Source organism: Peromyscus eremicus, chromosome X (assembly GCF_949786415.1).
Source record: "Peromyscus eremicus chromosome X, PerEre_H2_v1, whole genome shotgun sequence".
NCBI classification, from domain to species: domain Eukaryota; kingdom Metazoa; phylum Chordata; class Mammalia; order Rodentia; family Cricetidae; genus Peromyscus; species Peromyscus eremicus.
In genome coordinates, this window is record NC_081439.1 from 100046946 (window position 1) to 100058892 (window position 11947).

Consider the following 11947-nt stretch of genomic DNA (forward strand, 5'->3'; position numbering starts at 1 on the left):
GTTGGAAGCTGGGCGGTAGTGGTGCATGCCTTTAATCCCAGCACTCGGGAGGCAGAGCCAGGCGAATCTTTGTAAGTTCAAGTCCAGCTTGGTCTTCAAAGTGAGATCCAGGACAGGCTCCAATGCTACATAGAAAAATCCTGTCTCGAAAAAAGAAAAAAAAAAAGAAAAGAAAAAGAAGTTGGAAAAATCTCACACTAGGGACTTCACAGCACAACTGAAAGACTTGAACAAAAAGAAGCAAACTTACCCAGGAGAAACAGATGCCAGGAAACAATCAAATTGAGGGCTGAAATCAATAAAATAGAAAGACCTGGACCTGCCTGTACTGAATCTACCAGGTGGAGCTGAATCCAGAGAGAAGTCCTTGCCCTGGAGGAAATGGGATGGGGAGTGGAGTGGGCTTGGGGTATGGCGGGGTGGTGGTGGTGGTGGTGGTGGTGGTGCAGGAAGAGGGAGGACAAGGGAATCCGTGGTTGGTATGTAAAATAAAATCAAATTATAAAATTAAAAAATAAATTAAAAAACGTGTCAATTTCTCAAAAAAATTGTTTGTAAAACTATTAAGTACGTTTTCTATATTTTAAGATTTTTAAGTTTATTGAGTATGGTTAAAGATCTATAAAATCTACAACAAAAAAGTTAACTTAAAAATTTATGACAAAAAGCCTTAATAATTAAAAGTATGTGTGAGTATCCTTAATTTACTACAATATATTCAACACTTGTTAGAAAAAAAGGATTAAAAAAATAACAGCCATGTAATTTCACCATCATCTTGGTCAAGATGTCTTCTAACAATAGAGTTAAAGATGCTTTTTATTGTGCTAAAAACATCTCTTTCTTTTATATATACACAATTTCAGCCCTTTGGGAAAAGGTGTTCATATGTTTGATTTTATATCTTTTGAGTCCTCAAGCTTTTACTATGAGTCACAGGCATGAGTCTACTGCATGTTTTACATTTTGGATTTCCGTACATATTAGAAACAACGTTATTAGTTATGTATCTAAAATGTTCTCTGGTGTAAATTTTAAAAATCCATATAAGCTATAGAAAGACACAACTTGGATCCACATGTCACACATCAAATGGACTCCAGATAGGTACTCCTGTCAATCAATAGCCTAAGCTTCCCTGCCTGCTGCTTATTACTGAGGGGCAAGTTCAAATCTAAGATTCTCCTTTAAGTTCCTAAACTTTAACTTCTGTCCCCATTCTACATCTGTACCACCAGATTCCCACTCAGCCGACAGACATCAGGAGTCGGTGGCAGACACCAAACTGCTTCAAAGGTCATGAGCCCTGGACTTGCTGAAAGCTTATGTGAACCAGTCCAGCCAATGTGATTTCTCCCTGTCTCCACAGCAAACCAGATGCTTCTGATGAATGCTCCCCACTGCCTGAACCCCTAACATTGGCCTTGGATTTGCATTCCAGCCTTCACGGGTCCTGACAAGAACATCCTAATCTCAGCTGAGAGGCAGTTACAGAAGAGAGTTCCTTACCCTTTATCCTCAACTAAAGGCTGGAATACTGCTCTAAAGGAAACTGGTTTCCCTCTATCAAAAAGCTTTAGAAATAACAGGTATCCATCACAGAGTCATGAAACAACTCAAGGGGGGAATGTAATGGTTATCATTACATTTAAAGATTAGACTTACTATGCTTGAGAGACCCAAAACAAAAATGCCTCCAACATGCAAGCCCCTAGCTTGTTCAAGCTGTGCCCTAGTAGCTCACCCTCCCCACCCCTCCACCCCCGTTTGTCCAAGACATTGAAGACTGTTCTTAAACTGACTGATCCTGTAAAATGTGCTGTTCTAGAAACACAATAGCTCATAGGACTAACTACTATTTCTGTTTTTGTAATCAAACTTGCTTACTCTGCTCAATGACTGGGACAACTGCAAGACATAGATGTTAAAATTAGATCATGCATATGTGTAGACAGAATACATGTAATCTTGTGGTTTTTGACTTTATAAGCCTTGGACTAATGTGACCAGGAGCCTCAACTTGGGAGCAATCTCAGTTGCAGTCTTGGTGTCATGAGCATCTGGCACCAGTTCTTATTTAATAAAGACTGTGCTAATTTAAATTTATTCATGGTCACAGGGAAACTCTGAGTCAAACCAGACCCACAATATTTTGTTGTATTCTAACATGTTAGATTTTGTTTTAAGTATGTATGCATGTATGTCTGTATGTACGTATGTATGTATGTATATATGTATTTATTTATTTATTTTGGGTTTTTCAAGATAGGGTTTATTTGTGTAGCCCTGGCGGTCTTGGACCTCACACTGTAGACCAGGCTGGCCTCGAACACACAGAGATCTGCCTGCCTCTGCCTCCAGAGGGCTGGGATTAAAGGCATGTACCACAACAGCTTGCTGTGTGTTTATTTTATTATTATTCTTTGAAGCCTGTATGTTTTCACACACAAACACACACACACATACACACACAATATTTTTGTGAATTTCACATCATGCACCCCAAACCTGCTCATTTCCCAGTCCTCCATATCCTCCCTTCACCCTTTCAGCATCCCTCCCCCATAATAAAATTAAAAAATATACCAAACTAAACCAACCAACCAACTAACCAACCAACCACCCAAAGAAAAAAGCCCACTTCACTCTTTTGTCTCTCCCGCCTCTTCAACATTTCTTCATTCATTTGAGTGGCACTGGGATCCTCATTGCGTTCTGCAGTATATCCTTTTGTTCAATCAGCCCCATCCGAAAATGAAAATTGTAATGAGTCATTGGTCTGGTTCAAGGCCTCTGGTTTCTGGTACACCATCTTCACTTGATCCTCACTGAAACTCCTCTCTGATATCCAAAGGTAGCCCCTAGTCAGGGAGATCTGCAGAACCAGTCCCTTCACATGCTCCAGCAGGTCCTAGATGGGGTAGATGTTAGGGTGGGCCAATCCAAGGCCCTGAATATCGACCTGGGTGGTAGTTGAGTTGGTCAGTCCTTGATACTAGGACTGCCCCCTCAGGTGGAGGTGGAACCAGCTCTCCTATGCCCATGGCATCAGGGCCATCTCTCTCATGCCTGTGTTGAGAGGTGGGGCCAACTCTCCTAAGTACAGGGGGCCAGCTCTCCATGCCAGAGTCATTGGGGCCAGCTCTCCTGTGAGGGTCAAGTTCAGCACTCTTGCTGTAGTGTCTAGTGAGGAGCTGGGCCAGCTTTCCTAGGGCCAACACAGGGCAGATGTGGCTCAGCACTGCCCTTGGATTTCATCATACATGGCCCCCTATGGTAACATGGGCCACAGATGTCAACACAGACTCCAGTTACAGCAGGACCACAGATCCAGAGGTGGTCTTCCAGAGCATCTCGGGCCCAGATGTTACCATGTCCTGTGTGGCAGCTCAGGTCAGTCAGAGCAGTTCAGCCTCAGCATCAAGTAGCATGGCTCTCAGACACCAACATAGTCTGAGGTGGCTAACCAGACCCTGGGCATTTGCATGTCCTTTGGTTGCAACAGATGCTATGGACATCAACTTAGACCCTGGCTGCTGTGGGGCCATGGACCCAGAGATGTCCCTAGACTGAAGCTTGGGCCCTGACATACAATGGCCCCAGGTGGTGGCACAGGCCATCTGGAGCAGCAGCATGGCTGTGGGACACCAACATGGTCTCAGGTGGCAGAGCAGACCTAGGACATCTACTTGCAATTGGTGGTAACAGGAGCCATGGATATCAACTCAGACCATGGCTGCCATAGGGACATGGACCTAGACATGGCCTTCAGCAGCTACTTGGGCCTGGATGACACCTAGGCCCCAGGTGGTAGCATAGGCTTCTCAGATCAGCATGGCTCTGGAGGCTTGGAAAACAAGTCCTCAGGTTGTGCCACAGACCCTGGGTATCCATGTGGCCTAGGTGGCAACACAGGACACAGACTTTAACACAGTCACTGGCTATAGTAGGACATGGACACAGACATTATCCTAGGCAGCTACATAGCCTAGATGTCACCAAGGCCCCAGGTAGCAGCACAGACACTCAGATTGGCATGGCCCCAGAGGCAGCATGAACCAGGGTCACCAACACGGCCCCAGGTGACAGCCCAGACCCCAGACATATGCATGGCTTTCAATGGTAGCAGGAGCCATGGATAGCAACACATAGACCCTGGATGTAGTAAGGCCATGGACCCAGACAAGACCCTTCGCGCAGCCCAGGTACAGGAATCCTCACTTCCCTGGGTGACAATCAGGCCATCTACCTCAGCCAGCTCCTCACCACCTTCAGTTCTTCTGTTCCACATCTTTCCACAGCACACGAACCATTCTGTTTCTCTTTTTCTTCCATTTCTCCACCACACATTTGCTCATTATAACGGCACCCAACCTCCATCAACTTCTTTAGGCAGCCCAGGTCTTGAGGACCCAGGATGGCCTGTGAGTGGCTTCCACCCACCTGAGCTGTTTTCTAATGACAGACAGAAAGGTTGATATGTCCTGATGGAAGAGTAAGTACCGAGGAACTGCGAGGAGTAGGGGGAAGGGAAACCATAATCAGGACATATTATGTGACAAAAAATCTATTTTTATTAAAAGAAAAAAGAATGAATTGTTGTGACCCCTCCCCAAATAAAAAGTAATCATCACCATCAATACTTTCTGTGCCCACCTTCTCCTTAGATTCCCCATTTTCAGGAATCTACTGAATCCCTTGCTCAAAGGATCAAGTGGGCCTGAATCAAGAAGGCTTAAGTGATCCACTGTTTCACAATTACCATGTATAGGGAATAGTCAACTGTGCAAGCAATACTCATGACTTTGAAATGCCACTCCTGAAACACAGAACTTGTCATTTTCTTTAAATGGCCTTTCCTGAAGAGTGTACATCTATATACTACAAAACTCCAGAAAGCACATGAAATTAAATAACTTGGAAATTCATGTTTTTATTTTTAACATGAGTGATGAATTTTAATGAAGCTGTACATTGAGTACATGTGTCACCAGATTTGCCTCTAGGTCCTGAAAAAAGATTGCACTCTAGGGATAGTCGTTCCTATCGATAATAAGAAGGACCTTCTCAATACGAGGACGTGTGCTCTGTACTACTACACGCCTCTGACTCTTCCTCTCTTCTGCTCTCCGATGGACGAACCATGTCTAAAATTAGAGGAAAGCAGGATTGGAGTTAGCATTGGCTTCCACCCCAGAGCCAAGAGATAAAAACCACTTTAAGACACATAACACTGACTTTCTATTCAGCTCATAAAAGCAAATACCAGCTGTGTGTCAAATTCTGTAATAGGCCATGATTTTGTCTTTTTCCAGCAGTATAGACACTTCAGTGGTTTCTTTTCTATTGGATGGAAACTTAGATTACAACTTGTTCCAGTTCCTTGATATTAATTCAATATATGGTAACTGGGTAAAGGAAAGTCTTCATTCTGACATTTGACCATCAGCTGTAGAAATACCTTCCTCACTAGTCATACATTCCTCTTGTTTGGGCAGAGACTGTAGATCACCAAATGTTAGCACATTTTTAAAGGCCTATGGAGGGGAACAGCTTTCTGTTTGTAAAAGCAATCTTCAGTATGAAGTAATTAATCAACAGAAATAAGCATGAGAGATTTTTAGAAAGAAAATAGCATTCAAGGGTGCCAAAGGGATTGTTGGTGCTTGAATATCAGGAGAGCGATCAGGTGGTAGGCAGAGAAGGCCTGGACAATGGTTTGACATCACAGCCTCCAGTGTTTGTGAAGGTTGACAAATTTAACCTAATGACATACAGGACACTGAAACCTTTGCCATGTCCAGGAGTTCAGCTGAAAGCATGACTTCCACCGATGGTAAATCTGAACAGTATATTCTTTCATGCTATAAAAAGTTCTCCAGGATCAGGACGAAGAATAATATCATTGTTTCTCCTATATTTCCAGAATCCTGTCCAGCACAGAGGGCACACTAGGCCCTGCTGCGTCACCAGGACATCTAAAGCCCATCTTTCTTCAAAAGGCAAAGAGTAAGATGGTCCACAACAGTGTGGGGAAAGTAGTCATAAATCAGGTCTTCCTAATATGGTCTAGCTATGGAAATACAGTCACAGTTACCTGTTAGATGTCACCATCCTCTCAGGCTCCTAGTGAAATGAGGGTCCATTGTATTGGGAAGTTCTCAAAATGTGCATTTGTGCCTCCATGTACTTTCTTTCCCTGCCTATAATATGGATGTATAGTCTATAGAAGACCAACCAAAACACCAGAAGCCCTACTACCATCCTGATGCCTCCATGAACTCAAATAAAGCCCCAGTGGCTGACTCATGTGGTCTCACATTAAGCCAGAGTTCCCCCTGTTTGATTCCTAAAGCCTATCTATTACGTTTGTAAGAGGAAAGAGGAAATCAGAAATGAGGCTTTTGGAAAGTCACACTCAAGAGTGTGCAAACAGGAGACCATGTGTGTTTTCTCTTGTGTCTTGTGTCCACCTTCTCTCAGTAGCTGCAGTGCACCAGTCTCTAGAGCTGTAGTGTATCATCCTCTCTAGAGCTGCACTGCATCATCCTCTCTAGAGCTGCAGTGCATCAGTCTCCAGAGCTGTAGTGTATCATCCTCTCTAGAGATGCAGTGCATCAGTCTCTAGAGCTGTAGGTCACCAGTCTCTAGAGCTACAGTGCATCAGCCTCTCTAGAGATGCAGTGCATCATCAACTCTAGAGTTGAAGTGCAACATTCTCTAGAGCTGCAGTGTATCACTATCTAGAGCTGCAGTGTATCAGTCTCTCTGGAGATGCAGTGCATCAGCCTCTCTTGCAAAGAATAACGAGGCTACAATCGACAACCCAAGAGAAGTCAGGTAAAGAGAATGTCCCAAAGAGGGACATTCATGGATCACCCCAGGAAGGGAAAACGGATACGATTTCCTCTGTAAACTGGGTAGGGGGTAGAATGGAGGGGTTGGGAGATAGGAGCATGAGGGATCTGGATGGCCAAGTTGGAGTAGGAATGGAAAGGGAGAGCAATGAAAGAGATATCTTGAGAGAGCCATTATGGGTTTAGGGAGAAACCTGGTACTAGGGAAATCCCCAAGAACCCAATGCCTTTTTCAGTCTTGATGCAGTACGTCCTGCCTCAGCTGAATGTACCAGGTTTGTTGACTCACAATGGAGGCCTTACCGTCTATGAAGAGTAGATGTGGGAGTGGGGTGGGGTGGGGATGAGAGCAGGAGATGGGGAAGGAGGGGGAACTGTGGTTGGTATGTAAAAAAAAAAAACTTAAATAAAAAAGTGCCTAGGACAAGTCTTCCCAAGACATGAGGAAGGCTGCAGATTGTTCAATGTCTTTGCTTGGATTTACTGACCTTCACTTTGACTTCAGGAATATTCAAAGCTTGTGCAAGTTCTTTCCTGTGGAAAGAAAACCACAAATGTTTAGCATGCCGTGGTTTGCATGAACTGCAAAGTCATATATGATTTCTATGCTTTTTTAATATTGCTATCTTCCCTCACCCCCCCCCCATTTAACATTCATCCTCAGAACTAGTCTTGCTTTTGAAATGGTTTCACCTCTTATAAAAGTTTCTAAACAATACAGATTTTAATTTTAACACACTATCAAAAATTAAAAATAAATGCCAAAGTGTATGCTGAGCAAATTGTACTAAATTAAAAAACAGCACCAGGGTAAGGGAAAGGGAAACCGGAAGGAGTTGATGGATAGGTACACAGTCCCTGAAAAGATGAGGAGACTACTGGTGAGGAGGTCACCCAACAAAGTGTAAATCCTTAACACTGGTAAACTTTACACTAGTGAGTATTTTGACACACTATACTCATGTCCCTATATTTTACAGAAATTAAAGTATGACTCGAAATGAGTGGTGTTGACTATGCACACTTGTTTGGGGCCAACACTACACGCTAATACTGACTTTTACCCCTACACAAGGCACCCTCCTGTACCGACCACCTAGGGAGAAGACAGCAGTGGCTTAGGGAGGGATGACAGGAAACCAGGACCTGGAAGAACAAAAGGACATCTCAACTTGAGACAACAGGGAGGTTGGGGATAGCTCCTGGTGCAAGACACATACCTGGCAAGCGCATCTGGGTACTGGGTTTCTTTGAACAATTTTTCCATTTCCTCAACCTGCCCCAGTGTGAACTTCAATGTGGTTCGCCGCCGCCTTCGTGATGAACGGCGCCTCGGAATCCGAATCACAGTCTCGGCTGAGGGTCTTGGCTCCTCCTGGTGAGGCCCCGAGGAAGAGGAGTTGGCGTCCCTGCTGCTCTCCTCAGAGCCGATTTGGCTCTCACGGACATGGCGGACCCCGTTATTTAGTTCCATTAGGCAGCCCGCGTCACCTCCACTAGGGTTGTCACCCACCATCGCCAAGGCAGCCTCTAAGGTGGAGACCTCAGCTATCTCCTCACCATTCTCATTCCTCACAATGTATATATATTGCCATTGGACCTTGCGGGCCATGACTAGTAGTGGGCCGAAGCCACAGAGAGAAGTGGGGCTCCAGGAATGTCCAGCCTCAAGGCCTATTGTTTGGTCAGTCTCTACTACCAATGAGGAGTCAAGAGAAGGCCTGAGTAAAGGGTGACGTCAACGTGTCCTTCTGCGCATGCTCCACACTTCTCCATGTTCCTCAAGGTTGATGTCAACACGCTCCTCACCAGATGGGCGCTATAGGCTTTTCCTTCCCTGACTGACTTCTCTGGGCTTTTTGACCTCTTGCTGAGGTAGGTGGTATTTGCTTTGTTGCACAAATGGTGGGTGTGGCCCAAAAGATGAGGAACCAGGGAGCCATTGGGAACAGGGTTGTGAAAGGTCGTGTGAAGTTAAACCTTGCTTCCAGAGCATGCATGTAGAATGAGTTTTAGCTTGTTTCTGCATGCATGTGCATGCTGCCTGTTCCTTCTAGGTTATAGAGATGACACTGGAGGATGAATTGTGTAGCATTGCAAGATAATTGGGGAATAGAGTATGGGAGAAAGGTGGGAACACACACTGACCACAGGACCCTTGAGTGAACATGTAGAAAATTTCTGTGAACCTTACCCTCGACCTACCAGTGCTGCTCAGAGATGGGCTTAGAACTAAGTGGACATGATCAGATTAGTGGCTGATAGTTGAAAAGTGCCTGTTAGTACATTGAGTCCTAGAACACACTCTTGTCTCCCCTAAGTTGCTTTTTCATAGTATTTTATCACAGCATAAGAGAGCAACTGAGGGGTGGAGTGACCTGGGTGGGGAGGAGTGACTGATGAGGACTTATTGATGGGGGAAGTGATTGATGGGGGTGACTGATGGGGAGTGACTGATGGGGAGTGACTGGTGGGGAGTGACTGATGGTGAGTGACTGGTAGGGGGAGTGACTGATGGGGAGTGACTGGTGGGGAGTGACTGATGGGGAGTGACTGATGGGGAGTGACTGGTGGGGAGTGACTGATGGGGAGTGACTGGTGGGGAATGACTGGTGGGGAGTGACTGGTGGGGAGAGTGACTGATGGGGAGTGACTGATGGGGAGTGACTGATGGTGAGTGACTGCTGGAGGAGTGATTGAAGGAAGAAATGACTTATGGGGGGAGTGACTGATGGGGGAGTGACTGATGGGGAGTGCCTGATGGGGGGAGTGACTGCTGGGGAGCGACTGATGGGGGGAGTGACTGATGGGGAGTGACTGCTGGGGAGTGCCTGATGGGGGGAGTGACTGATGGGGAGTGACTGATGGGGAAGTGATTGAAGGAAGGAATGACTTATGGAGGGAGTGACTGATGGGGGTGACTGATGGGGAGTGATTGATGGGGGGAGTGACTGATGGGGAGTGACTGATGGGGAGTGACTGAAGGAAGAAATGACTTATGGAGGGAGTGACTGATAGGGGGAGTGACTGCTGGGGAGTGACTGATGGGGGGAGTGACTGATGCGGGAGTGACTGATGGGGGGAGTGACTGATAGGGGGAGTGACTGATGGGGAGTGCCTGATGGGGGGAGTGCCTGATGGGGAGTGACTGATGGGGGAGTGATTGATGGAAGAAATGACTATAGGGGGAGTGACTGATGGGGAGAGACTGCTGGGGAGTGACTAATGGGGAGTGACTGATGGGGGAGTGATTGATGGAAGAAATGACTATAGGGGGAGTGACTGATGGAGCAGTGACTGATTTGGAATGACTTATGGGGGGAGTGACTGCTGGGGAGTGACTGATGCGGGGAGTGACTGATGGGGAGTGACTGATGGGGAGTGACTGATGGAGGAGTGATTGAAGGAAGAAATGACTTATGGGGGAGTGACTGATGGGGGGAGTGCCTGATGGGGAGTGCCTGATGGGGGGAGTGACTGCTGGGGAGCGACTGATGGGGGGAGTGACTGATGGGGAGTGACTGCGGGGGAGTGCCTGATGGGGAGTGACTGATGGGGGGAGTGCCTGATGGGGAGTGCCTGATGGTGAGTGACTGATGGGGGGAGTGCCTGATGGGGAGTGACTGATGGGGGAGTGGTTCATGGAAGAAATGACTATAGGGGGAGTGACTGATGGAGCAGTGACTGATTGGGAATGACTTATGGGGGGAGTGACTGATAGTTGGAGTGACTGATGGGGAGTGCCTGATGGGGAGTGCCTGATGGGGGGAGTGACTGCTGGGGAGTGACTGATGGGGGGAGTGATTGATGGAAGAAATGACTATGGGGAGAGTGACTGATGGAGCAGTGAATGATGGGGAGTGCCTGATGGGGGGAGTGCCTGATGGGAAGTGACTGATGGGGAGTGACTGATGGTGAGTGACTGATGGTGAGTGACTGATGGGGAGTGACTGCTGGGGAGTGCCTGATGGTGAGTGACTGATGGGGGGAGTGCCTGATGGGGAGTGACTGATGGTGAGTGACTGATGGGGGAGTGACTGATGGGGAGTGCCTGATGGGGGGAGTGACTGATGGGGAGTGGCTGATGGGGGAGTGACTGAAGGAAGAAATGACTTATGGAGGGAGTGACTGATAGGGGGAGTGACTGATGGGGAGTGCCTGATGGGGGGAGTGACTGATGGGGAGTGACTGATGGGGGAGTGACTGATGGGGAGTGCCTGATGGGGGGAGTGACTGATGGGGAGTGACTGATGGGGGGAGTGACTGTTGGGGAGTGACTGATAGGTGGAGTGACTGATGGGGAGTGACTGATGGAGGAGTGATTGATAGAAGAAATGACTTATGGGGGGAGTGACTGATGGGGGAAGTGACTAATGGGGAGTGACTGATGGGGGGAGTGACTGATGGTGAGTGACTGATTTGGAATGACTTATGGGGGGAGTGACTGCTGGGGAGTGACTGATGCGGGGAGTGACTGATGGGGAGTGACTGATGGGGAGTGACTGATGGGGAGTGATTGATGGGGAGTGACTGATGGTGAGTGACTGATGGTGAGTGACTGCTGGAGGAGTGATTGAAGGAAGAAATGACTTATGGGGGGAGTGACTGATGGGGGAAGTGACTAATGGGGAGTGACTGATGGGGGGAGTGACTGATGGGGAGTGACTGATGGGGAGTGACTGATGGGGGGAGTGACTGTTGGGCAGTGACTGATAGGTGGAGTGACTGATGGGGAGTGACTGATGGAGGAGTGATTGATAGAAGAAATGACTTATGGGGGGAGTGACTGATGGGGGAAGTGACTAATGGGGAGTGACTGATGGGGGAAGTGACTGATGGTGAGTGACTGATGGGGGGAGTGACTGATGGTGAGTGACTGATGGGGAGTGACTGATGGAGAGTGACTGATGGGGAGTGACTGATGGTGAGTGACTGATGGGGGAGTGATTGAAGGAAGAAATGACTTATGGGGGGAGTGACTGGTAGGGGGAGTGCCTGATGGGGAGTGACTGATAGGGGAGTGACTGAAGGAAGAAAAGACTTATGGAGGGAGTGACTGATAGGGGGAGTGACTGATGGGGAGTGCCTGA

The 11947-nt window shown here is 47.1% G+C and overlaps 1 protein-coding gene across 2 annotated transcripts; it reads right to left on the reverse strand.

Moving 5' to 3' along the window:
- Nucleotides 1-4913: 4913 nt before the first annotated feature.
- Nucleotides 4914-8673, reverse strand: LOC131899156 (homeobox protein Rhox13-like). Of its 2 annotated transcripts, XM_059250545.1 has the most exons (4): nt 8416-8673; nt 8078-8302; nt 7346-7391; nt 4914-5147 (listed from the first exon to the last, which is right to left on the reverse strand). In XM_059250545.1, the coding sequence occupies exons 1-4, from the start codon at nt 8424-8426 to the stop codon at nt 5028-5030; spliced, it is 402 nt and encodes a 133-aa protein (XP_059106528.1). In that variant the 5' UTR covers nt 8427-8673; the 3' UTR covers nt 4914-5027. The 2 variants fall into 2 exon arrangements, with proteins under 2 accessions (XP_059106528.1, XP_059106527.1); XM_059250544.1 differs by having other exon boundaries at nt 8078-8671.
- Nucleotides 8674-11947: the final 3274 nt, after the last annotated feature.

Coding starts and splice junctions, on each gene's coding strand:
- LOC131899156 (XM_059250544.1), bottom strand. CDS start 8,469: ATGGCCCGCAAGGTCCAATGGCAATATATATACATTGTGAGGAATGAG. Junction 7,392..8,077: donor TACCCAGATGCGCTTGCCAG/GTATGTGTCTTG, acceptor TTCTTTCCACAG/GAAAGAACTTGCACAAGCTT. Junction 5,148..7,345: donor TTCCTGAAGTCAAAGTGAAG/GTCAGTAAATCC, acceptor CTCTAATTTTAG/ACATGGTTCGTCCATCGGAG.